This window comes from Mya arenaria, chromosome 5 (assembly GCF_026914265.1).
Source record: "Mya arenaria isolate MELC-2E11 chromosome 5, ASM2691426v1".
NCBI lineage: Eukaryota > Metazoa > Mollusca > Bivalvia > Myida > Myidae > Mya > Mya arenaria.
In genome coordinates, this window is record NC_069126.1 from 458,963 (window position 1) to 486,910 (window position 27,948).

The window sequence follows — 27,948 nt, forward strand, 5'->3', positions numbered from 1 at the left end:
TTTCTGAGTGATAGGGTGGGATTCTGGCTGGGCCTATCACCCAGTCTATTCGTGGGGTTGGGCAATCCAGCTATTTTCCTGATACTATGGAGGTGCTGGCCTGTACTCTATATGATAGCTAATGTGGGAAGTGATGTCTGGATCATAAGAGCTTGTATAATCAATAATCCTGAAAATATTATACGGATGTTATCTGGTTTTTAGTTCTACTGTTTTTTCTTGAACAGTGGAGTTGTCTAAAACCTCTTACCCTTTGCCACAACAATTCTACCCTTTTCCACAACAATTCTACCTTCTACCCTTTTCCACAACAATTCTACCCTTTCCCACAACAATTCTACCTTCTACCCTTTCCCACAACAATTCTACCCTTTCCCACAACAATTCTACCATTTCCTTCAACAATTCTACCCTTTCCCACAACAATTCTACCCTTTCCTTCAACAATTCTACCCTTTCCTTCAACAATTCTACCCTTTCCCACAACAATTCTACCCTTTCTCACAACAATTCTACCCTTTCCCACAACAATTCTACCCTTTCCCACAACATTTCTACCCTTTCCTTCAACAATTCTACCCTTTCCCACAACAATTATACCCTTTCCCACAACTCAAAAAAAATCATGTTTATTAGCAGACAAGGCCCATAATTCTGCCTTTAATTTCTGGTAACTATTGTAATGCCCTTTCACCAGGGTCAAATTGGCATGTGCTTTTGTGTTCATGTGTTTTGACTGTGACAATTTATTTGTTGTATGGTAAATAATTTTAACTATAATCTGAAAAGCAAATTATTTATAATAGACTAAAGTATGACAAAAAATTAGTACCATTCATGATGTAACTGTCTGACCTTCAGTGCAGAAATATTGATGTTATCTGACCCATAATAAGACAAAAAATAGCCTTATCATTTTTTGATCACTATTTTATTACATTTCTGAACATTAAATCATTCACACCTGCTCAATGTATTGTCAAGCAATAAAATGTGCACATATTTAGTGGCTCAGGTGTCTTGTGGATATCATGCAAGGTTAGGGTACACAATCCTAGGATTGGCTGGACTTCTGAGTGAAAATCATATTTTATCAAACATGTTTCACTGACAGTTTACACCAAAATAACACGATAGTCAAAAATAGTCACAATTTTTTAAAAGAATAGTATTAATTCAGGCATAAGTAATAGCTTGATTACAATTTTAAGCTTTCCTGTTTTTTGAGCTATTTTGAATTTATCACTTGGCCGTAACTCAAAAATTGTTTGAGATGTTCAAATGGGACTTAAATGTACATATGTTGCCACAGACAATATGCAAATGTATAGCAAGGTCTTTAACTCATACTATTATAGATATCAAGTTTTGACCTTTTTTTAGCTCACCTGAGCACAAAGTGCTCAAGGTGAGCTTTTGTGATCGGTCTATGTCCGGTGTCTATCGTCGTTCGTCGTCCGTCGTCAACAATTGGTTATAATCACCTTCTCCGAAACCACTCGGACAATTTTGATGAAACTTCATAGGAATGATCCTTGGTTGGTGCTTTTTCAAAATTGTTCAAAGAAATGAATTCCATGCAGAACTCTGGTTGCCATGGCATCCTAAAGGAAAATGTCAACAATTGATTATAATCATCTTCTCCTAAACCGCTTGAACGATTTTAATAAAACTTCATAGGAATGATCCTTGGTTGGTGCTTTTTCAAAATTGTTCAAAGAAATTAATTCCATGCAGAACTCTGGTTGCCATTGCAACTTAAAGGAAAATGTCAACAATTGGTTATAATCATCTTCTTCTCCTAAGCCGCTTGGACAATTTTGATGAAACTTCATAGGAATGATCCTTGGTTGGTGCTTTTTTAAAATTGTTCAAAGAAATTAATTCCATGCAGAACTCTGGTTGCCATTGCAACTTAAAGGAAAATGTCAACAATTGGTTATAATCATCTTCTTCTCCTAAGCCGCTTGGACAATTTTGATGAAACTTCATAGAAATGATCCTTGGTTGGTGCTTTTTCAAAATTGTTCAAAGAAATTAATTCCATGCAGAACTCTGGTTGCCATGGCATCCTAAAGGAAAATGTCAACAATTGATTATAATCATCTTCTCCTAAACCGCTTGGACGATTTTGATAAAACTTCATAGGAATGATCCTTGGTTGGTGCTTTTTCAAAATTGTTCAAAGAAATTAATTCCATGCAGAACTCTGGTTGCCATTGCAACCTAAAGGAAAATGTCAACAATTGGTTATAATCATCTTCTCCTAAACGGCTTGGACAATTTTGATGAAACTTCATAGGAATGATCCTTGGTTGGTGCTTTTTCAAAATTGTTCAAAGAAATTAATTCCATGCAGAACTCTGGTTGCCATTGCAACTTAAAGGAAAATGTCAAATTGGTTATAATCATCTTCTTCTCCTAAACTGCTTGGACAATTTTGATGAAACTTCATAGGAATGATCCTTGGTTGGTGCTTTTTTAAAATTGTTCAAAGAAATTAATTCCATGCAGAACTCTGGTTGCCATTGCAACTTAAAGGAAAATGTCAACAATTGGTTATAATCATCTTCTTCTCCTAAGCCGCTTGGACAATTTTGATGAAACTTCATAGGAATGATCCTTGGTTGGTGCTTTTTTAAAATTGTTCAAAGAAATTAATTCCATGCAGAACTCTGGTTGCCATGGCAACTTAAAGGAAAATGTCAACAATTGGTTATAATCATCTTCTCCTAAACCGCTTGGACAATTTTGATGAAACTTCAGAGGAATGATCCTTGGTTGGTGTTTTTTTTAAATTGTTCAAAGAAATGAATTCCATGCAGAACTCTGGTTGCCATGGCAACCTAAAGGAAAATGTCAACAATTGGTTATAATCATCTTCTTCTCCTAAACGGCTTGGACAATTTTGATGAAACTTCATAGGAATGATCCTTGGTAGGTGCTTTTTCAGGCAACTGTGACAAGTCCTGTCAGCGATTATTCAGGCAACATGTGTATAACTTGCCATATGTATTTGACACACAAAGGCAAGATCAACTTTTTATGTACTTGTTCATAGGTCAATGTCACATTCGGAGGCATTTGTTACATACTGTGACAGCTCTTGTTCAATATTCTTTGAGAAACAAGCTATATTGATAACAAAGGTTAAACTCTTTTACTCAGGTGAGCGATTTAGGGCCATCATGGCCCTCTTGTTGTAAAAAAACACGTTAAAGTAGTGTTGGCCTAAGCTACGCGAAGCTGTTGTTAATTTGTCTATTTTTTAATGAAAAAATTGTCTGGCATAAGTGTCATGTCATGTAAAATCTTTAACGTTGTCCATAACTCCACTTCTGTTCCAGATATTCTTATTAAATTTCTGTCCTCTTACAGCATTGCAAAAAAATGCATAGTGGTGTGTAAGGAATTATGTATGCTGCAAATTCTTTAATTAACATGCAGTTTTTTATTTGTAATTTTGCAATTCTTTTATATACATGTAAATGTTGTAATGCACCACTACTTGATGTTTTTGTAAGCAGCCGATAACATGTAAAGAAGTACAAGGTAATATGCCAAGTTTTTAAGACGGAGCTCCTTCTTCCGCTGTTTTAATGAGATTTATGCAAATTTGGATACAAAAACAAATTATAACATCTTGTAATCATAATGTAATAGGAAATGTTCTTGTGTGTTTTAATTAGAATTATGCAAAGAAACTTGTTCTTGTTTAGTTCAATTATTATTATGCATGAAATACTTTTTTTTTAGATAAGGAACAAACTTGAGAGATTTTTGACATTTATACAACTTGACCTAGGTGTGTCTTGACGGATTTTTGACATTTATAAAAGATGTGGCCTCAACATTGAAATGCAAATTGACTGTGATTCTAAATTTTGATATTTTCACCACAATTGTATGGAAATCATTTAAAATATTACCCATTGATTTTCCAGGATTTATACAAAAAATGTTTTTTGGATGCCTTCTATTTTAATTAACAAAAACTTTCCCAAACTTACAATAGCAGCCGAAGGTATAATTACTGAAAGCAGTGGCCGATTATAACTCGCATTTGATGGAACTAACTCACCTGACATGTCGTGGAAGGTTTTATGACAGGTTTCCTCTCACTTTATGAAGTTGGACTGATAATTAAATGATATATATTGCTAGCTAGTGTAAAGGTTTCGTTGATTTAGAAGGTCAAGTTCTTGACTAATCTGTTACTTAAACTGTGTTAATTATTGATGAGCACTAAGTTACCTTTTAACACAATTAACACAATGTCAGTCTTTTCTGACCCCCATCTAAAGTGGACAGATTGATTAATATAACAATGGAAAATAATCATAAGACAATACTACTATTGGGGCATAGCTATTTATATGGATATATGCGCATGCCTAATAACATCTGGAAAAATGAAAGAAAAAAATGCAGAAAAGAGTATCAGAACCTTATTTTAAATATACCGTAAATCCACATGACTTAAAAGACGCGCTACCAGGAGTCTTTTTGTGGGTCTTTTTTCTGATTCTGCAACGTTGCCCCTCAAAAAACGATCTACTGAAAGTTAACAATTTTTAATAGGAAAAAAATTAAAATATTGTGAAAATAACAAATATATCGATTTCAGTTACACTACCTATCATACAAAAAACGTTTAGTGCTTGATTACAAATAAAGTTAAAAATATTTTTTTAAACATTGCAAGAATATTGTGTTCATCCATTTCAAAATTGAATCGAAAGGGGAAACAATTGAAATAAGATATCTTTAAGACCTTCTTCAAACTGTTGTAACAGTTTGATTATCCACAAACTGAACATTAAATGGTAACTATCAATACACGCAGCATAATGTTGCGTAATTATAAGCAGCATAAGCAGTTATTCTTATATATGACATAATTTGTTAAATTGTGTCTCCATGCTGTTATCTACCATGTGTTTAGACTGCCATTACTAACAAATATGGTTTGAGCATCATAGCGGAGTAGCACTGGTCGCATCCGTCTAATGGATAACTTGACACGTTTATTGGCGGTATTTAAGTATGTGTGAAGGACAAACAAGGTTTGTCAGTGTTACATTTTCTAATGACAGCCATTTAAGACCAAAATTATAAAAAAAAAAAAATGAAAAAATTCGGATTTTTTTTTAAGCCATTTAATGTTACTGAAATCGGTCGGGCATGGTCAAAACAGGCAAATAATCAGTTTTCAGAGGCCTTGCGGTAAACTTTTACCCTATTATATACAATAACAAGTGCAGATGATAAAAGTCATATGATATTTAATGAATAGGTAATTTGATGCATTGTCAGGCAGAATAAAAGGCAACAACTATTGGTTTTATTTGCTCATCCCAGTAAATAAGGAATAAACTTGAGTCAGTTTTAAATTAAAAAGAAATAAATGTTTTGTTTTAACAATTTTTTCCATGATGATTAAAGAATTTTTATAATGCTTTTTGTCTTGTCTGCAACATTTTCTACCACTTAGAGAACCTAACATTCCTTATTCTTGCAGAAAGTTATGTATTGATATATTGAATCCATGTGTTCAGTGGATGGTACCATTTTATTGATTTACACACCAGAGTGTTGATGCAGCTATCATGCAGCTATGATGCAGCAAATACTGATTGCTGATTGGTTATTTGTGGGTGTTTGGCCTCGCCTTCGATCTAGGTAATGGGAAAGTGTGACAAATTTAGGTATTTCATATTTTTTAAATCTTAAATTTTTGTGCACATGAATCTTATGCAAAAATGGTTTGTTATTAAACTGAATTTTCAGAACAATTGGGAACATTGAAAATGACCTATAGCCCTTCCTTTATTTGTATTTGAACAGATTATGTTCTTATTTATTGCTGGGAAAGTTTTCCCCAGTACAAAATTATTTAACTAACCTTTCAGTGTACGAAATTCGGATTGGAATCCACTAGCCCATTCACGCTCATACAGTTTCAATAAATGTTCCCCAATCTGAACAATGCGTCAATAATAAATTATAGTCATAACGTATAATAGTATAGTCATTAAAAGGTTAATAGTAACTAAAGTTTTCAAAAAGGTAATCAAAAGAGAGAAATATTTTCTGAACATATCATTTATTTAAAGGAAAGAATTATGCATGTACTATAAGTTTCGTATTCAATGCATCCTTGTCAAATACAATATCCACCAGCGATTGTGCAATGACATGTTTCCCTTTTCAACTTTCAGTTTCACTTTCAAGTTTCGGAAGTTACAACAAAATGTTTCGATGTTTATATTGCCAATATTCCTATAGTTGTTCTTTAAAATAAATGGCAAAACAATTCAAAATTGTAAAATAGAACCTTACTGCACTGTACACTGACAACGAGTTAACTTTGTCCAATAGTTCTCCGTTCACTTTGATAAAATTTGTCAGGAAGTAAACGGGCACCTGTTTCCTGCGCATTTAACTTTTGTAGAATGATTATTTTTTGTCTGCATTAAAAACTTAAATATCTTTCTTTTTATTTTAGCTAATAAATAAAATATATTTAAACAAAATAAATAAAATATCAATGTTCATATTGCTACTTTAGCATTGTTGATTTTCATAGCCATCATAGTAGTCGGAAACTGCCAACGTTATCCGTTAATTTACATAATGGGCTGAGTTATTGACGTCATAGAGTTTGACTGCTGCTAGCAGACACAGCTACTGGTTAGAAACTGATCGATAATTACTTTGGGCATTTATTAATTTTGACATGTGTTTATGTTCATTGATTAAATAAACAAACATTCAGCACATGGCTTGAGCCCTGAATCGCAGAGCAATTAGCTTTTTATCATCGTAAATTTCGGCGAATCTGACTTAACTGTTGTCAAGGCGACTAAGTCGCTCCAGTCGCCTTGAAGGACGCATTCTTAAATAATAAGGCTTTGCGTATAAAGTTTTAAATCACATATGGAAAAAACGGTAGCCCGGTCGGGCTAGTTTCTATGGAAAATCGGTAGCCCCAGCTGAAATTTGGTAGCCTTGGGCTACCGCGAATTTCGAACACTGACCTTTCCCTAAATTCTGAGAAACAAAGGGAAATTGCTGCTATAACATAAAAAACAATGGGATATTGAACTTTGTTAAACATTAATGTCAAAAAAAGTTATAATGACCATTTTAGCATTTTTTGAAAATTGCCAGTTATTTTCATTTCATTTCTGTACTGAAAATTGACTACATTTGATGATTTACAGAATAAGGGAATGCAAAGGGGTGACATCAGTTTTAGGCCATCATTTTTTAGTAAAATGATTTAACAACCTGCCCCTAATTCATACATGTGATAATTTTTTGGGTCGATTCCGGGACACTCGTCGTAATGTCAACGCACACTAGGGGGGTCCGGGAAATTTTTTGGGGAACGTCTGTGGTGCATTCTAGAGCATATCTGGGGCTATTTTAGTTGTTTTTAACGTCGGGAAAATGTACCTTTTTTGACTGCCAAGACGTATTTTATACTTGACATGGTTTGTTTTTTTCTGCATTTTCTTGAAAAAATAAAACCACTAGATATTTTCCCAGGCTTTAAATGAAGTGCTAACCAGGAGGATATGCAGTCTACTTTCTGTTTTATCAAAACAGGAAATAAACAACTATATGGGCACCTGCTTTCCCGCGCTTTTGAGAACATGCGTTACAAAATATTTATTTTTTCATTACATTTAAAACGTTTGCAATTTATGACACACAATATTTTCCAGACGATCAAGAAGATTTTCCAGTTGATGAGCTTTTTTCCGTTTGGAGATGCATATAATTTTGATAGAGACGTGTCTGTCACATCAGGAGAAAGACCCGCGGTGTCTGCAGGGCGCGATATTTGTGGGTTTGAACAAGAACATCAACTGAAGGATTTCAATTTTATTGCATTTTATACACACACAAAGCCAATGATAATCCAAGATATGAATAATATACACAAAGATAGTTCATAAAAAAATTCAAAACACTAAAATTCCTTATGGACGCGTAAGTTGTTTAAAGTTATTTAAAGTATAACGACGTATCAACTTTGAAATTTGAATGGAATATGGGATGTTTTCTGTGTTTTAATTTTGTTTTTTTACTCATTTTGTCCCTTTCTTTGAACTTACCTTCATGCTCGTTTGTCGGTAAAATGTGTGAAAAATATCAATTCATCAATTAAAAGCTATCATTCATAAGACCAAACAAATCCATATGAAAACAATGAATTTGTATACAAGAACCCTCCCCGACTCGTTAAGCACAACAATAGGCCAATAGATCAATTATCGGGTGATTGACGATGACCTCGACGACACATGTACCAATTAACGGATTAGTGTCAACATGTCCTGTGTTTTACGACCAGTGTCCGGGCAGGCAAAATAGCTGACTTACATTTGTAAAATTAAGATAATCGATTCTGAGATTTTTTTTTTCGTTTTTTTTTTTTATGACTTTCCGGGACAAACATGCACCCTCCGTGACAGAGATACCATTTCCAGGATAAATCCGGACATCCGGGACGTTAGCACATGTATGCCCTAATTTCTGTGAAATTGAAAAAAAAGAGATCATGATTTTTTTGATTTTTTTATTTTATCTATATTTTAATTTATCTGTCAACCTCGAAATTAGTAGCAAAGGGAAATAAATTTTTTCTAAATTTAGTGACATTTTTTCAGATGCCATTAAGCATTTGAACCACTCTTGGCTATTTGCCCAGCTTTCCCGACAATGCCGAGTTGTTATGATGTATTTTGGCTCATCAAGGGAGGTCACTGTCACAACTTTTTTTATCTGTCTTCAATATGGTGACAGTATCAAGAAGTTGTTTTCGATAAAAAAAACTACTTAAATGGCAAAAAGGAAACTTCAATTAAACTTAATTATCTCCATAATTTGATCTGCAATTTAGCTTACAAGGATGCCTTAGTTACTCTGATATCAGCCAGAATAAAAAAGCTACAAATAGAAATCTATTTTTTGTTGAAGAATAGTCAAGTTCATTAACAGAGAGTTTACCACCTGCAACAGATAGTTTACCACCTGCAACAGATAGTTTACCACCTGCAGTTTATATTCACTACCAACCACGCACATTTTGCAGATTTTGCTTATCGCCACAATTTTTCCTTACTGCGTAACTATGTTATCTTTATCTGATTTTCACTATACCCGCGTAAGGCCTGCCGCATTCATTTCTATAATTTTCCCCGCATTTCACTGTGTGGAGTCAACGCTATACACGGTATTGCGAAGCATTTATTAATGGTGATTAAGGCAGCTGTCAATTTTCAGAAGACTATTGCTTTGTTCCCTTCCTTTAAATATACTTCTAGTCGGAACGAACTCGACCTGTAATCTACAAATCACTCGAAACGTAGTCTGATCCCTGAAAATTATGCTTTGCAACTGTAAAAGTTTTCAGACACTATTGTCACTTTATTTGCACTTATCCAAATTTCTAATGCCCAACTTTTTTTTATTTTATTTTTATTTGACTCTATGAAAATACTTTCTTACAAGTGTTATTTTAGTGCTGTCTCATTCAAAATCTGGTTTGAAGCGAATAAATGACTTTTTAAGAAAAGCTTAAGTGCACTGTTCTATAGTTGTTGTTTTTATGATGTAATATTCATATCATTTTAATACATCCCTAATTGAAGAAGAGAGTGCCGCCAGTTCTGAAGTATGGAAGAAGATTAATGTATTTTGTTCTGTCAAAAATCATTTTGATGATATTAATGCAGCAGCAATTGTACCCCCCCCCCCCTTCGTCTTCGCGCAAAATATAGCGGGGAGTTTGCCTTCCCTGGGCTGCGGGGGCATTTGGTGGGTATTTGACCATCAGTTCGTCCCCGCAGGGCGGAGATTTTACCTGGGGTTGGCTGGACCGAAAGTCAAAGTCCCCGCTAATCCCTGGACCTGGGGGGCCGTGGTTACAATTGACTGTTGCATAAGGAGTAATAATAGTGACTATTTTTAACATTTCTGCATACATTTCTTTTGAAAGCCATTTTAAGAGGAAAGGTTATCTAGGTAGCTCGTTTATTTTGAAGTGGTTGACTATGCTATAAAGAGCTAGTTTTCACATTGCAGAATATTTGCACTTGTTATATAAATGGTAATGACTTCTTTACTTCGGTGCTCAACAAAGAATTTCTTAGGTTTCGTTTTCTTCTCATTTCCTTTATAACATTTTGATGAAATCTGTCAATATTTTTCAAACTAACATTACAGTAATGCTTAAAATACAGTTATTGAATGAGTTATTTTTTGAATGGTTGTAATTATTTCTTTTAATTATGCTTTTGCTGCATATTTTCTTCAATCTGTTTGATAAATATTTGGATAATTGAGTTAGATCATGGGCACTGCAAATCCAGTAAGAAGATTGCACAAGTTGAGGCCATTCTTTGGATATAATCCTGGGCTTGGAACGCATTTAAGCTTCTGTGAATTGTCAACATTGTTCAAAACAAATTGGCACAAATGGTGTGAAATTATTTAATTTTCACAGAGAAATGAAATTAAGAAACCATTACTAAAGGTTCTTTTACATACTAAAGACTTAATATTTGCCTTGTTGAAGGAAATGCAACCCTGTCTAAGACCTACATGTCAAATATGAAAATAGCTTCCCTTGAACAAAGATTTAGGTAAATTCACCACTTCCTTCTTACATTTCAGACTTGATATCAGAGTCACCAGTGTTTAAGAGTGAGGATATCGTTGACTACGCAGAGCTGTTGGTGGATGTGAAACGTAACCAGCTTGTGGTGGGGGCACGGAATGTACTGTTTCGTCTGGATCTGGACGATCTGACCGTTCTACAGGAGGTGTCCGTTGCCCCGACCAGTGAGGAGTATCGAGATTGTTTGGCCACCCAGGAAAAGGTATGCAATATGAATGTGAACCTGTACCTGATATTCCAAAATGCAATGCAGCTTCATGAAATCGTGTATTTATTGTTTGAAATTGGTATCAAAGAATGTTACGAAGTGATTTTTAGCTCACCTGTCACTTTGTGACAAGGTGAGCTTTTGTGATCGCCTTTTGTCCGTCGTGCGTATTGGGTCATCCGTCAACAATTTACTTAAAAGACATCTCCTCCTTAACCCCTGGGCCAATATTAATAAAACTTCATAGGGATGTTCCTTGGGTGGTCTTCTATCAAAGTTGTTCAAAGAATTCAATTCCATGCAGAACTCTGGTTGCCATGGCAACCAAAAGGAAAAACTTTAAAAATCTTCTTCTCCCAAGCCACAAGGCTTTGGCCGTTGATATATGGTAGGTAGGATCACCAAATGGTCCTCTACCAAGATTGTTCAAATTATGGCCCTTGGGTCAAAATTGGCCCCGCCCCGGGGGGTCATGGGTTTTCTCTATATGTTTATAGTGAAATCTTCTCCTCTGAACTTACTTGGACTAGAGCTTAGATATTTGGCATGATTCTAGTGGACCTTTACAAAGATTGTTCAAATTATGGCCTTGGGGTCAAAATTGACCCCGCCCCGGGGGGTCATGGGTTTTCTCTATATGTTTATAGTGAAAACTTCAAAAATCTTCTCCTCTGAACTTACTTGGCCTAGAGCTTAGATATTTGGCATGATTCATCGTCTAGTGGACCTCTACAAAGATTGTTCAAATTATGGGCCTGAGGTCAAAATTGGCCCTGCCCTGGCGGGTCATGGGTATTCTCTATATGTTTATAGTTAAAACTTCAAAAATCTTCTCCTCTGAACTTACTTGGACTAGAGCTTAGATATTTGGCATGATTTATCGTCTAGTGGACCTTTACAAAGATTGTTCAAATTATGGCCTTGGGGTCAAAATTGGCCCCGCCACGGGGGGTCATGGGTATACTTGATATGTTTATAGTTAAAACTTCAAAAATCTTCTCCTCTGAACTTACTTGGACTAGAGCTTAGATATTTGGCATGATTCATCGTCTAGTGGACCTCTACAAAGATTGTTCAAATTATGGCCTTGGGGTCAAAATTGGCCCCGCCCCGGGGGGTCATGGGTATACTTGATATGTTTATAGTTAAAACTTCAAAAATCTTCTCCTCTTAACTTACTTGGACTAGAGCTTAGATATTTGGCATGATTCATTGTCTAGTGGACCTCTACAAAGATTGTTCAAATTATGGCCCTGGGGTCAAAATTGGCCCCGCCCCCGGGGGGTCATGGGTTTTCTCTATATGTTTATAGTAAAAAAAATAAAAATCACCTCTGAACTTGCATTGCTTAGAGCTTAGATATTTGGCATGATTCATCGTCTAGTGGACCTCTACAAAGATTGTTCAAATTATGGCCTTGGGGTCAAAATTGGCCCCGCCCAAGGGGGTTAGGGTATTCTCTATATGTTTATAGTTAAAACTTCAAAAATCTTCTCCTCTTAACTTACTTGGACTAGAGCTTAGATATTTGGCATGATTCATCGTCTAGTGGACCTCTACAAAGATTGTTCAAATTATGGCCCTGGGGTCAAAATTGGCCCCGCCCCCGGGAGGTCATGGGTTTTCTATATATGTTTATAGTAAAAAAAATCAAAAATCACCTCTGAACTTACGTTGCTTAGAGCTTAGATATTTGGCATGATTCATTGTCTAGTGGACCTCTACAAAGATTGTTCAAATTATGGCCTTGGGGTCAAAATTGGCCCCGCCCCGGGGGGTTAGGGTATTCTCTATATGTTTATAGTTAAAACTTCAAAAATCTTCTCCTTTGAACTTACTTGGACTAGAGCTTAGATATTTGGCATGATTCATCGTCTAGTGGACCTCTACAAAGATTGTTCAAATTATGGCCTTGGGGTCAAAATTGGCCCCGCCCCCTTGGGGGGTCATGGGTTTTCTCTATATGTTATATAGTGAAAACTACAAAAATCTTCTCCTCTGAACTTACTTGGACTAGAGCTTAGATATTTGGCATGATTCATCGTCTAGTGGACCTTTACAAAGATTGTTCAAATTATGGCCTTGGGGTCAAAATTGGCCACACCCCGGGGCTGATGGGTTTTCTCTATATGTGTTATAGTGAAAACTTAAAAAATCTTCTTCGAACTCACAAAGACAAGTAACGTCTTAATCTAAACTGGATAACATATTTAGTACACATACCAATTTTCAATATGGGCCACATACAACAATTAATTACAAATATACATATATAGATACACACGTAAAATCAAGTAGTGACAAGAGCTTAGATATTTGGCATGATATATCATCTAGTTGACTTGTACCAATATTGTTCAATCTTTGGCCCTGGGGTCAAAAAATGGCCCCACCCGGGCGATCATGGGTTTCCTTATATATGTATATGATGAAAACTTAAAAAATCTTCTTCTCCGAAACCAAAAGGCGAAGGCCTTAGATATTTGGTATGAAGCATCGTTTATTGGACCACTATTAAGATTGTTCAAACTTTAGCCCTGGGGTCAAAATTGGCCACGCCCCATGTTCATAGGCTTAGGTTTTCAATACTTGTATATAATAGAAGCATTAAAAAAAATTCTCTCCGAATTCACAAGGACTAGAGCTATTTAGCATAATACATTATTAAGTGGACCTCTACCTTTATTGTCCAAACTTTGGCATTGGGGTAAAAAATGACCCAGACTTCTAAAAAACCTTAACTACTTTGAACCATCCAGATTTCTTATCAAACCAATGTGCAATATATGACAGGTGAGCGATTCAGGGCCATTTGGCCCTCTTGTTTAAAGATACAACTACATGTATATTCCACAATAATGATGGTATTTTTTGATGTTGCTAAATGGAGGAGAAGTAGGGCAGGGGCAATCTTTAATTTATTCAGAGGTTGTTCATTGGATTTAAATCATTAAAAAAATGTGTTTGTTTACATAGCATGAAATATAGCATGGTGTTTGTGTAATGCTTAATGATCATTCTCTTATGTACATTGCAGAACAGATCTCAGTCAGTTGAAGCTTTTTCCTTCCTAATGTTCTGTTGCTATAAGACACTCTTCAACTACACTTATTGTTTCAGGCAAAGTGTCACAACTTTATTCGTGTGCTGCTGCTGCACAACTACACACAGACAAACCTTGACTCGACAGAGGAGAGTGCCTTTTATGTATGTGGGACCAACGCATTCAAACCCATCTGTTCATGGAGAAAGGTAATTGTCACAATGGTAGATCAGGCTAATGATGAAAATAAAAAATTGTAATAAATTATTTGTTAATCCCCTGCCACAGAGTGTGGAGGGGATAATAGGAGTGCACTTCGTCCATCGGTCAGTCTGTCTGTCTGTCCATAACATTTCTTGTTCAGGCTATAACTTACTTATGCATTGATGGATTTCCATATAACTTGGAACAAATGTTGTCCTTATGAATATAATGTGCAGTGACCTTGACCTGGGTCCATAACTCAAAGGTCAAGGTCACACAAGACATTTTAAGGTCAGAATACACAAGTAAAACTGTTTGTCAATTGAAAGTGTTAAACAAGTTGCACAGATTGATACTTTAGGCACTCTGCCGAGCATTATCATCATGTGCAACAATTTTAATATTTGAATAAACAATGGACACAAATGTGATAATATATTTGAAATTTGTGTTTTCTCTTCAAAAGCAGTAAAACAATGTTATGATGTCACCACAATATATATGTATCACTTTATCTAAAAATAATAATGGCTTGCTATTTCATCGATGTTATAAATCAAAGACTCATTTTCTTTTTCTTTTTTTAGCCAAAATAACCTTGACTGATCATACCTACACTACACACAATTTGTTTAACTTGAACAAATATCCTTTTATAACATGTTCATATATCCAAGCATATTTCGGTTACCAATCAGGCAACTTGTATTTCCTGCTTTCCCACTCTTGACCAGTGGTAGTGTACAATTTTGGTCAGATTCAACGTACCAGTCAGGTTCAGAGAAAACAACAATGGTGGGGGATATAGCCGTCCTTTGGACTGCGTTGGGTCATACGATTTTGGACCTTAAGACGTACACAATTTTAATCTATAAAAGTTTAATGATTAACTTTGACTTTTTTTAGCAATATAGCCGATTGAAACCAAATAAGCCATGTCAAAGATTTTTGGTTCCTATGGAACCATGGCTTTAGAAATTGGTATAAAACCCAAAACATATCTAATATTATACTATTTTTAGCACTTTTATCTATGATAATATCATATAAGGTGAAGTACAAGGGAAATATTGCAACTATCATTATAACATGCAAATGAAACAAAGCATTCATCTCTGGCTTTCTTATCATTTGTTGCTGATTATTTGCCATAAATAACTGACATATGAATAATGGAATTGTTACCACGACTACCGCAGGTGACTGACCTATCTGTTGTCCTAGAAAAAGAGGCTGGTCTGGGTAGATGTCCATACGATCCAAGTCACAACTCCACGGCCATCATCACGAGTGACGGGGAGAGTTATGGGGCCACAAATCTGGGGCCAGATGATCGTGACCCCGCTATTTATAGGAAAGAGGGACGCCAGTCTAAGGCACTCAGGACAGCGCAGTCCAATTCATTGTGGCTAAACGGTGCGTGTTGTAACACACTGGTGATATGAATTCATTAAAATAATTTTATCAGATTACAATTACATAGTTAAGTACATTGGGCACCAAGCGAAATTTAGCCAGGCGGGCTGGGCTGTATGGAATTTGCTTGCATGCCCTTCTGTTCACATATTCTTATATTTTACATTAGAAAAATGAGTCAAGTTCCTGCACCTTAGTATTAAATTGTTTTATAAAAGAATAGCTGATAATTGCTATAAGGTTGAATACCATACCTTTGTTTAAGTCCAAACAGAGTGCAATCCTGAATATATTAAAACAATGACATCATAACACATTGCCGTTCATACAGTATGATTGTCATATTTTCTCAATAAAACAGACGTGGGGAATTTTAAAATTCTGGCATTATCCTCACAATTATTAAATACATACTAGCAGTTGTGAAAGATATGATCTGGGATGGCATGACAGGTATTTCGGAAGACTGTTTTCTTGGTCTGCAGTAATAATTGTTTGTTGTTGCAGAACCGGAGTTTGTGTCATCTTACGAAGTTGATGATGAGGTGTTCTTCTTTTTCCGAGAGTTTGCCGACGAGTTCATCAACTGTGGCAAGGTAACAGGAATTGTAAAGTGCCGACATTATTTGATCTCAGAGTCCATAGACATAGGTGTTTAATAATGCTATTAGAATGAATAATGAAATTGAATTTTATATAAATTGTATTTAAATACATAAAGAAAACAAAACACTTTACATATATAAAAAGGATATGCATCACTAGTAAGTTTAAAGGGTGGCATATACATCATTTTTTAGCACCTAAACCATAATAATTTGTGTTTTTGCTATTGTTTTACAGCGTGTGTATTCACGTGTGGCTCGTCTCTGCAAGGCTGACCAGGGTCCCATGTTTGAGCACACGTGGACGACGTTCTTCAAGGCTCGTCTCAACTGCTCCAGGCCCGGAGAGTTCCCCTTCTATTATGATGAGATACAGAACACTTTTATGCTGGAAGAGGGTGACCAGAAGCTTCTCTATGCAGTTTTCAACACACCCATGTAAGTTGTTTGCAAAAAGGATGATTTTTTTATTGTAAATAATTAAAAAACAACAACACATTCTTATTTTTAATAATGTCGAAGAACAGAACTGGTATTCATAAATCATCTTAAGTCATTTTTTAAATTAAGTTATTTTTTCATTGTCAAATTTGAAGATGTGTATATTTTTTAATGATATATAATTATCAATGACAAAACGTTTCAAATAATTATATCCTATTCTTATTCAGATATATATTTGTATATTAAGAACATGACTTAAGTTAGGAAATAAGATGCTTTATGAATATCAGCCCAGCCGGCCCCTTTAGTGGAATTTTCACCTCTTCCTTAAATTTGACAATTTCCATAACTGATTTATTTTTAAGAAAGAATTTCACTTAATGCATAATTTTCAAGTAAAATATTGAAACTGTTTTTTCAATATTATAAAGCACTTCTACAGACTTAGTTTCTTCAGGAAATACCACATTTCAAACATTAATACTTAGCATTAGCAGGGTTCTCAATAAGTTTCGGTTGAACCGTTACAAATAGTAAAGTAACCGACCAGCTTCTACTTAAAATTAATTTAGTTTTCCAAATTTGAACTGGTCCAATTGCCATTTGAACAGTCCATTTTGACTGGCAGCCGGTTCTTATTGAGAACACTGCATTAGGTATTTAAAAACATCTGAAGTTGCTTGTTTAATATGTGCAGCTCAAGATTTTTTTTAAATAATTTTAACTGGTACATTTCTGTACTAATCTGTAGTAAACAGACATTGTTTGTCATGTACTTTTGTTCACAAAGTACCTAACTATTCAACTAAACTTTTTTTTCCAGGAACAGTATTGCAGGTTCTGCAGTGTGTGTATTCAACATGACAGCATTTAATTCCTCATTCAATGGTCCATTCAAGTTCCAGGACAAACCTCAGTCCGCCTGGGTCCCTGTTGAACAAACAGAAAAACTTACACAAGTATGGTCTTGTAAACGTAATACTTTCCATATTCAATTTTTTTTAGATGTTATCATATAACACAACCAACCATGCAATTTTTTGTTTGTAAAGGCTTCACTATTCATGTAATGAGGGAAGGAATTGAAATCATTTGTTAATTTAAGCACAATGTAAGGTTAGGCTACTTAATAAGTCTGAGTTAACATTTTGTGGAAACATTTGTTGGTGTTATTGAAAATTTCCAGCTACACTTTCCAATGTTTGCCCTTATGTTCACATGTTTAGTGTCCAGAGCGTCGTGAGCAGAGCAAGCGCTCCAATGAGGTTCTCAAGATGCAGGAGTCCAAGTTCCAGCTGATGGACCAGGCCGTACAGCCGGACATGCTCGGACCTCTTATACAGGCACAGAACGAACGGTATACAGATTAAAAAATGTAACTGAATTAAAAGATTCATAAAGGAACTCTATCAATGTCTTTATTTATGTAAATGTATGTACTAATATTTATTATACCCTGCTTCACTAAGTGAAGTGCTATATAGGAATCATGGGTGTTGTCAGGTCCGTCCTATCCATCCTGCTTTCATGTCCGGTCCATGACATTGTCGACATTCATTTTGGGATTTTGAAATCATTTGGCAATAGTGCCCTCTATGAGGGGGCAAGGGGCCACACACCAAAGCTTCAATGTCTAGGTTTTTGTGCATCTTGGTAATGAAAGTGGTTCATTGGAGGTACATGGTTAAATTCCAAAATGTTTTGGCATTAGTGACAACCATAAGAAGACAACACCCTGGCTCTACGGCTTCAAGGCCATTCACATGACTCTGTCGAGATCTTTGTGTGTGTGTTTGAATTATGTGCCCTTCAACATCAGTTAAACACTGACTATTTAGTTTAGATTGATCTGGTGTCAAATAAGATTTAATTTACTTCCTTGAAACATATACTGTGAAATCATAAATATTTGTGGCACATTAATTTTTGTGGACTTCGTGGGTTGGCTTATCCACGAATTCAAGATCCCAATGAAAATTTGACCTTTACTTCTGAAATCATATAACTGTTAAAGGGTATACACATATTCACATGAATATATATGGTCACTGTAAACAACTTACAAGTAAGTTAAAGTACCTAGATCATTGTTTATTTTACGATAAATATGTTTTATATCCTATATTATTTAACCTCAACAGTAATAAATTAAAGTCAATTATTAGTACTTGCATGCAGTTTTTTATATGACATTGCCAGTCATTGCAGAACATTAAAACAAGCTGATTATCAACCTCCTGTGCAGCACATGTAAAATGTGCTAATTATTATCTTTGCCACTTGATTTTTTTTCTTTGATCAAATATTTAATCGATCATGTAATTAAACGCTCTTCCTGTGTTTTCACAGTTTGCAAAAATTCTTAATTGACATTCAATGGCTTCACTATTTTTGGACGGTACTGCGAAGCGGTGCTGTTCATAGGTATCATGCTACTTTTCGACAGGCATGCATCATTTGGTCCCCAGCTTCATACCTCAAACAGAAGCGTCCAGGAACCAGTTTTAAACAGAAGTGCACGGCCAAATAAAATAGACCTTTTGTCCGCTATTCATAAGTACACGAGTCAAGTAGCGCCCAAAGGCGGCTGATTCATATTGTAAAATATATTCTTCGACTGTATTTCCACAATATTTAACAGTGCATTGTTAAATAAAAACACAATGGTTACACATGAATTGTTGGTAGGTTATACCTTTCTCCTATAACACTAGTGTTATAGGAAAAACTTATTCAGATTGGCTTCTTTCAACAAAACATCGCTATTTTGGAACTATCTAGCAGGTGCGCATTGTCTTGTGCTAAAAGGCTGATCCGAGAGCTGACCATATAAATGAAGAGGGAAAACGCTGACCAGAAAAATTGAAATTGAATTATTTCTGTTGAATTAATTTTAATGGGTTATTTTGATTTCCTTGTACTATTGAATGTATTATAACTGATTTATTATAAATATTTGTATAATTTATAAGAGTGTTTAGTTTAAGATAGATGACTTTTTTTATCATTTGTAGAAATAGAAACCTGTATCAATCTACATCTAGGTCACACCACGTACATTAAATAAATTTCAAAACTCAGCAACCCATAAAACTTTAAAAAATATATCAAAATATTTCCATTCATTTTTTTTTTTGGTCAGCCTTTTCCTCTTTATCTATTGTTCAGCCCTTAGGTCAGCCTTTTAGTATCTCTCCGTTCGCTTGCTATTCGATAATACTTAGCGCTGGGATCTGTCATTCTTGGCTAGGAAAACAACAAGTGGGATATAGATGTGGCTAGCGCGTCAAGATAATTGATTTTCATACATAATTCCCAAACAAGTACCTAACTATGCGATTCAAGGAATTTGAATGATATGTTTCACATCGTTTCAAGCATCTTCCAATCATCGGCCAGCAAGTTTCGGTGAGTGACTACTTACAATAGAATTTTTGAACGAATTTAGTTTGTTCTTTTATCTTGAATTTCACTGATATTGGTATCTTGTTCTGATATTTTGAAAATGATATGTAGAAGCACATACAGTTGAAAAATTATTTCGGTCAGTTATTAAGCTATAAATATCTTAATTTGTAGGAAATTCGAAATTTAGTTGCTGTTATTATTTTTGTTCAGTTTAAATTCTTCCTATTGACAGGAGACCTTCACACGCTGTCACGAAGATTTACAGAACAAAACAAGGACTATGCAAGCGACTGACTTCAACGTCTATGTGTATAGTGAGTATTATTATTGCCTTTTAAACGTGAAATTATTGTGCATTAGCTTTGTATAGCCTGTCGGTCTGTATTCAACTGCATTTAAACAAAACTGTGCAATATAGTCGTTGTTTGTTTATTACCATCCAAGTCTAACAATAGACGTAGAAAGTAGGTTAAAGCATAGGTAGGGTTACTCAATAGACTGCGTAACTATTATAGTTAATTTAGGTTTGATTTGTGCATTTACTGTTTTTATTGCAAATGCTAAAAATTCATGGTGTTGCAGGTATCGAGTGTGCCATTACACAGCTCAGAAACAATTAATTAATTTGTTTTGTTTATTGTTTACCAAAGGAAGCAACAACTTCAAATAATTCAGTTCTTTTCCAAGAACTCAAAAAAGCTATTACAGGTCAAGATCGCTTTATTGGGAGATTTCAATTATGATCAAAATGAAAGGGCTTCTATTGCACACTTATTTTATACCAATTTCAATCTACGCCAGTTAATAGATTCAGTTACAACTGATTATGGCTCATATTAATACCATATATACACAAACTTGGATTCAACTTGTTTAAGATCTTACAGCACTCTAGAATCATACTACTCTGATCACATACCATTGTACCCTGTACTGAAAGAAGACTAAATTTTAGTTAAATGCTATAATATGATTGACAGTAAGTTACCAACTATGCTTCTTTGACTGAAAAAGTGCACACAAAGGCAACAATGCACCTGCCTGTCTAATATAATAACTAGGTGTTTACACAATACCATATTAAGAAGTCTGTATGAATATTTAACACCCCTGACATTGAAAGTTCCTCCTTTAAACATGACTAATAAATAGAGTAATATTTTTTTCTTATCAAAATTGATATTGTGCAAAACAGAGTTAGATGTTTATGTGTATCAATGACTAGGTAAAGCCCTGGGGCTGTATTTATTAAGCAACTTTGATTGAAGATTATTATAAGTGAAGCCAGTGGTCGAAAATAGCACCAGCCCACAAGCCCTGCACTGGTAAAATGACTTCCAGGCTTGCTCAAATTCTGAATTTTATATAGCTCGGCTTGTTCAAAAATATGATTCCATGCAATAGCATAAGAATTCGGGCTTGTTCATCCAAAAGTCTTATTTCGATGACAAGGATAAGGCTAAGATCAATACTGAATAGTGGCCCTGGTCTCAACATTTATCACTGTATAGCAACACTATTAATTCAACTGTTACTTTATCATTTTGAATGATATTTTTGAATTATTGATTGGAGTTGTTTTAAAAAATTTCCAGCATCTGTAGCACAGTATTGACGCACTACAAATGAACCTGATTCTTCAATTTCCATATAAAAAATCATTAAGCTGATCAATTGATAAAATAGACGTCGCCATTTTAAAATGAACATATGTATTTGCAGATAAATTCCATCAATGAAGCCTTTGAAAAAAGCGGGCCATACCCCAGTCGTTGCCTGTGGGGATGTGCTGTACCACAGGTGGTCAGATGGCATTCCATGATGGAATTACATCTCTTACCAAATTCAGCAGGTCAAAAGTGCTCTCTACCATCCACAGACAGTATTTGGCAGACTTAAGGAACAAGTAATTCCACTTAATGTAATAGCCGTTTGGTTGTGCATGAACAGCAAATGCATCCGGTGCTGGTTTGTTAACATGCAGGGGCCGCCACTATCTTCCTTTAGGATAACAAGGATGTCAGTTTCCAGCAAAATAATCCAGGTACGGAATCTTTCATATATCATACATTTTTTCAATCCATTTCACCTTCAAAATATAAATTTAACTACTGAAAAATATCTAATTATCAACTTGCTGATATATCAGTTTCTAAGTTTGCCCTAATCTCTTTCACACTGACACAGTCACTAGTTACATATATAACTTTGCTTTTATATAGTGCTAGTACATGTTTTTTTGTGTTTCTCTGTTCATGTAAATCACTGAGTTTATTAAGCATTTTCTTCTTGTCTTCTAATGCAGGAAGAACCCTTGGTCTTACTGTTAAGGAACGCAATCAGGTTGTGACCATTAGGCTCAAAGCTGTGGAGAAAGATGTCTGGCCAGAAGACATACTGATGTTATGCTTTACTGATGTTGTTGCCAACACCTACAAACCATTCTATACAACTACCACAACAAACAATGTACTGATAAAGCAGGTGAATATAATTTTAGAATAACCATCAGATATCTAGAAAATTTCAGCTGAGTGTCATTCATTTGGTCCAAAAGCCTATGATCTTTTGTCAGATCATACTTAAAACAACAAGCATCAATGCTGTTTGAAAACTTTTTCATTTTTGTTTCATTCAGCTTGAGATTTGTGTTTGTCTAGATGATACATCATGACAAATGCCCATAATTAAAGAAAAAAACACCACTCCCAGCAGGCACAACAACGTTGAAGCAACGTTGAAACAACAGACATCCTTGAACATTGAGAAAGGTTGAAATATGGTTGTATTTGAAAGTTGTATTTACGTTGTGATTTCAACGTTGAAACAACGTTGTGGTTTAGACGTTGAAACAACGTTGTGGTTTAAACGTTGAAACAACGTTGTGGTTTAAACGTTGAAACAACGTTGAAATGAGGTTGAAACAACGGCAGAAATGAAGTTGAACCAGCGTTGCAGTTTCAACATTGAATAGACGTTGCAGTTAAACCGCTGAAGGGTTAAGGTAAGGTAAAAAACTATAAAGAACACAGTTTTGTTTGGATTGCATTTATACAGTATGTACATGTAAATGGTATAATGAGTTTAAATTTAATACAAGTCATACAAAAGATATGATTTGCCAATGTCTCCTCATCCACTGCCCCATCAACAATGCGATGCACCACCCCTTCTTCATCCATGCTGAAATGTAAAAGATTAGAACAATAAATGTAAATAAACCATCCTTTATACGTACTTACTCGAATGGAACCGACTGTCACTTCCCACACGTAGTTAGCTTGAACTAATGGAATTTACAATAATTTTAAAGCTCTGCTGTTACTGATGATCTGCATAATTGATATTTTTTTAAAACTGACCGGAACTACCCAATACGAAAGGGGCGCAACTCGTTTCAAACTTTCCAATCGGGGTAACTCTGTATTGCGGTAGATGGCCATTCAGCCTCAAAAAAGAAGTCTACTCATCAAGCATGAATGGCTCTCTATAAAAAATTGAATGTGGAAATGGAAATATAAACAGAACAGAATATCGATCTATATTCGAATGTCATGACAGCATCAATATGACAACCATTTTTCAACCATCCTCAAATTGAGGTATCGACCGTATTTCAACGTCGAAATGTCAACAATTTTTCAACGTTGAAGCTTCAACGTTGTTTCAACGTTGAAATATTGTTGATTGACATTGTGACCAATATTCAACTATATTTCAACGTTGTGTGCCTGCTGGGCTTGTTTCCAAATACAATACATTCTTTATTTTGTCTCTAATTTCAGCTGTATTTCTTATTTATTGATTAAAATATGTTTGCTGTTTGGTATTTTAAAGTATTCAAGGTTTGAATTTATAATTAGCATATGTGAACATTTGCAGAAAATCTGAGCTACCTTTGTGAAAGAGGCCAAGAGAGGATTGGATGGTGGAGTTTCAGATGACACAATGCTGACTGTTTCCACCCAGCTGATTTTGCTTCCTACTGGCAGCAGAAGGAACACTTCACTTTTATTTTAAACAATTCAGTTTTGATGCCACCAATTTGTCAAGATAACATGTAACTGAAAAGATTGAAATTACACCAACTTCCTTCATTAACACAAACTATCTGTGTACCTGGACCATTAGCTTGAACAGTATACTACTTCAACTACCATTTCCTCATATTCAAACATTACTAGAAAGGTCTGAAAGGCAATCATGCTATCTTCAGTGATAAATGAAGAATGATTAACTCCTGTGTTATAAATTCTGCTGCAACTTGAGATCACCAGTATTTACAGACATTGCCAAATTTATTACATTTATTACTTGTGTCTTATCAGTGCTTTATGCATAGATATTGTACTTGAAGTTAACTATGATTTTATTAAGATGCAATTTTTCACTCTGTATTGATGTTCACATACTTCAATTTCTGTTGCCAGTGCCACTAACAGATAATCTAGATTAATTTGTTTTTATTTATTTCTACCACTGTTGTCTATGATCATTTTCATATCATATAGTTAGTACACTTCATTATATACAAGGCAGTCAATGTCTAATTTCCTATATCAACTCAGCAATAAGCCTTTTGACATTTCTGCTTTCAATTGTCTTTATATTTTTCATTAACATTTCTTTCTAAGTTTGAAGTCTGATCACTGTAAAAAACAGGCTCTACTTTATGGCTGTCTAGAAATGTCTTCCAAATTGATAATTATTTAAAATAACAATAACCTAATGCCCTTATGGAAACATAGTCTAAACATTCCTCAACAGCTATGAAATTATTTTTGAACAAACCTTTTTGCAAATTACAGCCTTTAAAAAATTAAGATTTTCCCCCAACCAAATGCAGTGCTTAACCCATAAATAAATGATTTTTGACATATTATAATCATTTTCACTTATTGCCTGTTTTTCTACTACAATGTTATCACGTTTTCATGTGTATCATTTAGATTCATTGTTTTCACATTATTACTTCACTCATGATTCATTGCTTATCTCATTTTATGTAAGTGTCTTCTTGTTCAATTGTAAATAATGACAAATACTGCTCAAAAGAGTGTGATAATGGATATACTCTTCCCGTCATTCATGTTATTTGATAATTGTCAGCTGCGGCATCTTCCATGAATTGCATTACTTTTACTTTGCCTCAGATTTAATAGTATGTGTGATGGTTTTATGTTGTTGCTATTAGAACAGGGGTTATTTTGATAAGCCAAATATCCTGTATATTATCATTTCGCCAAAGTAGTTCATTATAGATTCATATAACACTACAGACTGGTTAATTGTAATGGTAAACTTTTTTTCAATTCTTTTAAAAGAAATCCATCCTTTGATAGAGCCTTCATCTTACACCATTATTTCCTAGAGCTTTACCTTGCATTTCTGTCATTCAGGCATGGTTGAAATACATTTCAAGGGACTAGACACCAGATGATACCATTGCAAGAAGAAGAAAAAACTGTCCAAAACTTTAATGGAATTTATATCTTAGTGTACATTTTAATTGAATTTTTGGACCGAGTAAATCCCAGTTATTTTTAAAAAATAGCTTCTGAGTGTGTCTTGTAAAAAACCCAGACCCTCACATGCTATTCTTAAGTGTATACACACAGCTGAGACAGGGATAGAAATATTTATTTTTTTCATTTAAAATATTGCAATTTTGACCTCATACTAGCCCTTATTCATAAGTTCAGTCTTGTTTTAAGGAAAAATTGAACTTGCTGATTTTTGTACTTCTGGTTCATCCCCAATTTATCCAATAAACCCTGGTATAATATTGATAATTATGGAAAAATAAAGACATTCTTCATATGAAATGTTAATTGGGCTCAATTTCAGACCTATTCAGATTATGAAATAAAATACTGCATTATAACTTTTATTAAATCATAGACCAACTATAAAAACACACAAAAGAATGTTCCTTTTCATATACCTTGTTATTATTTTTCTGGAATTGAACTGCTGGTGTTTAGGCATTGGTCTATGACAGGTGTGGTTGACTGTTGATATGTAAATTTAACCAGCTACATCATATGCAGACACCACTGTCAGCATTTTAACTGCTACAGCTAATGAAGAACCTCCAATAGCTATACTCTTATATTAGCTGCCATTTATAAATCATATTCAACATTTAATTGTTTAAATCTATTTTGTTTTACATTTTTCCTTTGAGATTCATTAAAAACATTTACAACCTATCAATAAAATTTATATCCGTATGCACTTCAGTGTTCATGTTTTGTGGTTTCCTTCTTACCAAAGCCAAAAAAGTTGTTGTCATAGCCTATTAGATGTTACCCAATTTTTTAACATTGCCATGCTTAAGGTAGGCCTGCTTCCATTTTCCGACTCCTTGCTGCTGTATTACTATTCCCCACTGTGCCCTTTTGTTAGGCAGAGCTTCCATCAATAATTATGAATTATATTTGATATTCAAAATGTCAATTCAAAAAAGTTTAAAAATAATACAGACACATAATTGTGATACTTATTTGAGATAAAAGCAACCCTTACCATTTGTATTGGTATTGAGAGTAGTTACAACACATGCACAATATCTTTTGAACATTGACCCTTGCAAATGCCCCATTAGCGCTCTTTCAGTGCACGTCATAAGATCACAGTCTGACCTTGCACCCTGCCCTTTTTAAATCATAGCTTGGGTCCTGAATTCCCACTTAAGAAACTTTCTTCTACAAAACAATACCAGACTAGAGTGTTGTACGGTCTGATTCAATCTCCTCTTTCCACACATCTGACATTCATACAACCAGTTGTAACTCTCCTGCTACCAGCTTTAAGCAGTACCGTCCCTCAGCACTTTCAGTGCTTTGATATATCCTTGTTGCGGTGCGTCTGTATTTATGACCATTAAATTACAGATCAGCGATAATCTACATGGGTATCTGTGATAATTGTCCCATTGTAGTGCCATAAACTGCATGTTGTGTTTGATATATAGCACGAGTTCGGCGCATGGTGAATTTGCAGACGATTTCGGATCGCAGCCTCAAATTATTATTTTTTAAAATGAAAATCCACAAATTTAAGTACCCACGAAATTGTCCTTTTTCGAAAAACCACGAAATTTCAACTACCACGAATATAAATGATTGTCAGTATTATGATTTCTATTTAGAGTATTGCCTGGCTCAAGCTATAATATCTAATGTCAAAGAAGCGTGTACTGGAAGTTATCACTCATGTGATAGTTCTTGTTTGTTGTATATTTATTTGTACAACAAACAAATTATTTAATGTTATATCATCGAGAATGGTTTATTGGTTATTTCTCTAGTGTCCATGTTTTACTGTGATAAAACTCATACATGTTCATTGTAAACATTTCATAAAATTGTTTTTATAAAATTGATTAGCCTTGAATATCATATATTTTCCAGGTCCCAATAAGGAGGTTAATTTACCAAAAAACCTGAACATAGCGCAATACAATCATGTTTTTATTACCTTTTTTTTTCGCCCCCAGATGGACGCATGTGATAGTGGATGATGTGCTGGCAAAGGCCCCGCTGGAAGGGGGGCTAAAGGTTGTCTCCATCAAGGTCATCTTTGTCGCCACAGATGATGGGCGTGTCCGGAAACTTGCCCACATCCCTGGGGCTACGGAGCCTTGCATGATTGAGGAGGTGAAAATCGTGCCCAACGGGGACCACAAACCGGTTAAGGCCATGAAGCTGGCACCTGATAAGGTGGGTCAAGATTCATTAAAGTTACTTAAGTTAAATTGTTTACAATCTTTGAGGAGTAAAAACATTTATGTATGGCCATGTTTAACTCAACATATGCATTTTTAGTTCTGAGCTTTCAAAAAATTGTCTAGTTGAAAAAATTATGATTTTCACTATTGCTATACTATTATGTTATATAAGTCTGGCTACCAATATTGTGATTA

General features: G+C 34.8%; 1 protein-coding gene across 4 annotated transcripts in view; it reads left to right on the forward strand.

Annotated features, from left to right (window-relative positions):
- The window catches only part of LOC128234551 (semaphorin-5A-like), an 85,937-nt gene that overhangs the window by 49,383 nt on the left and 8,606 nt on the right, over positions 1-27,948 (forward strand). For all 4 annotated transcript variants that reach the window (XM_052948825.1, XM_052948824.1, XM_052948826.1 and 1 more), the window contains 8 exons: positions 10,690-10,895; positions 14,022-14,153; positions 15,348-15,564; positions 16,072-16,160; positions 16,408-16,607; positions 17,437-17,572; positions 17,840-17,970; positions 27,523-27,745. In XM_052948825.1, the coding sequence (XP_052804785.1) occupies positions 10,690-10,895; positions 14,022-14,153; positions 15,348-15,564; positions 16,072-16,160; positions 16,408-16,607; positions 17,437-17,572; positions 17,840-17,970; positions 27,523-27,745 (1,334 nt within the window). The remainder of the gene's footprint in view (positions 1-10,689; positions 10,896-14,021; positions 14,154-15,347; positions 15,565-16,071; positions 16,161-16,407; positions 16,608-17,436; positions 17,573-17,839; positions 17,971-27,522; positions 27,746-27,948) is intronic.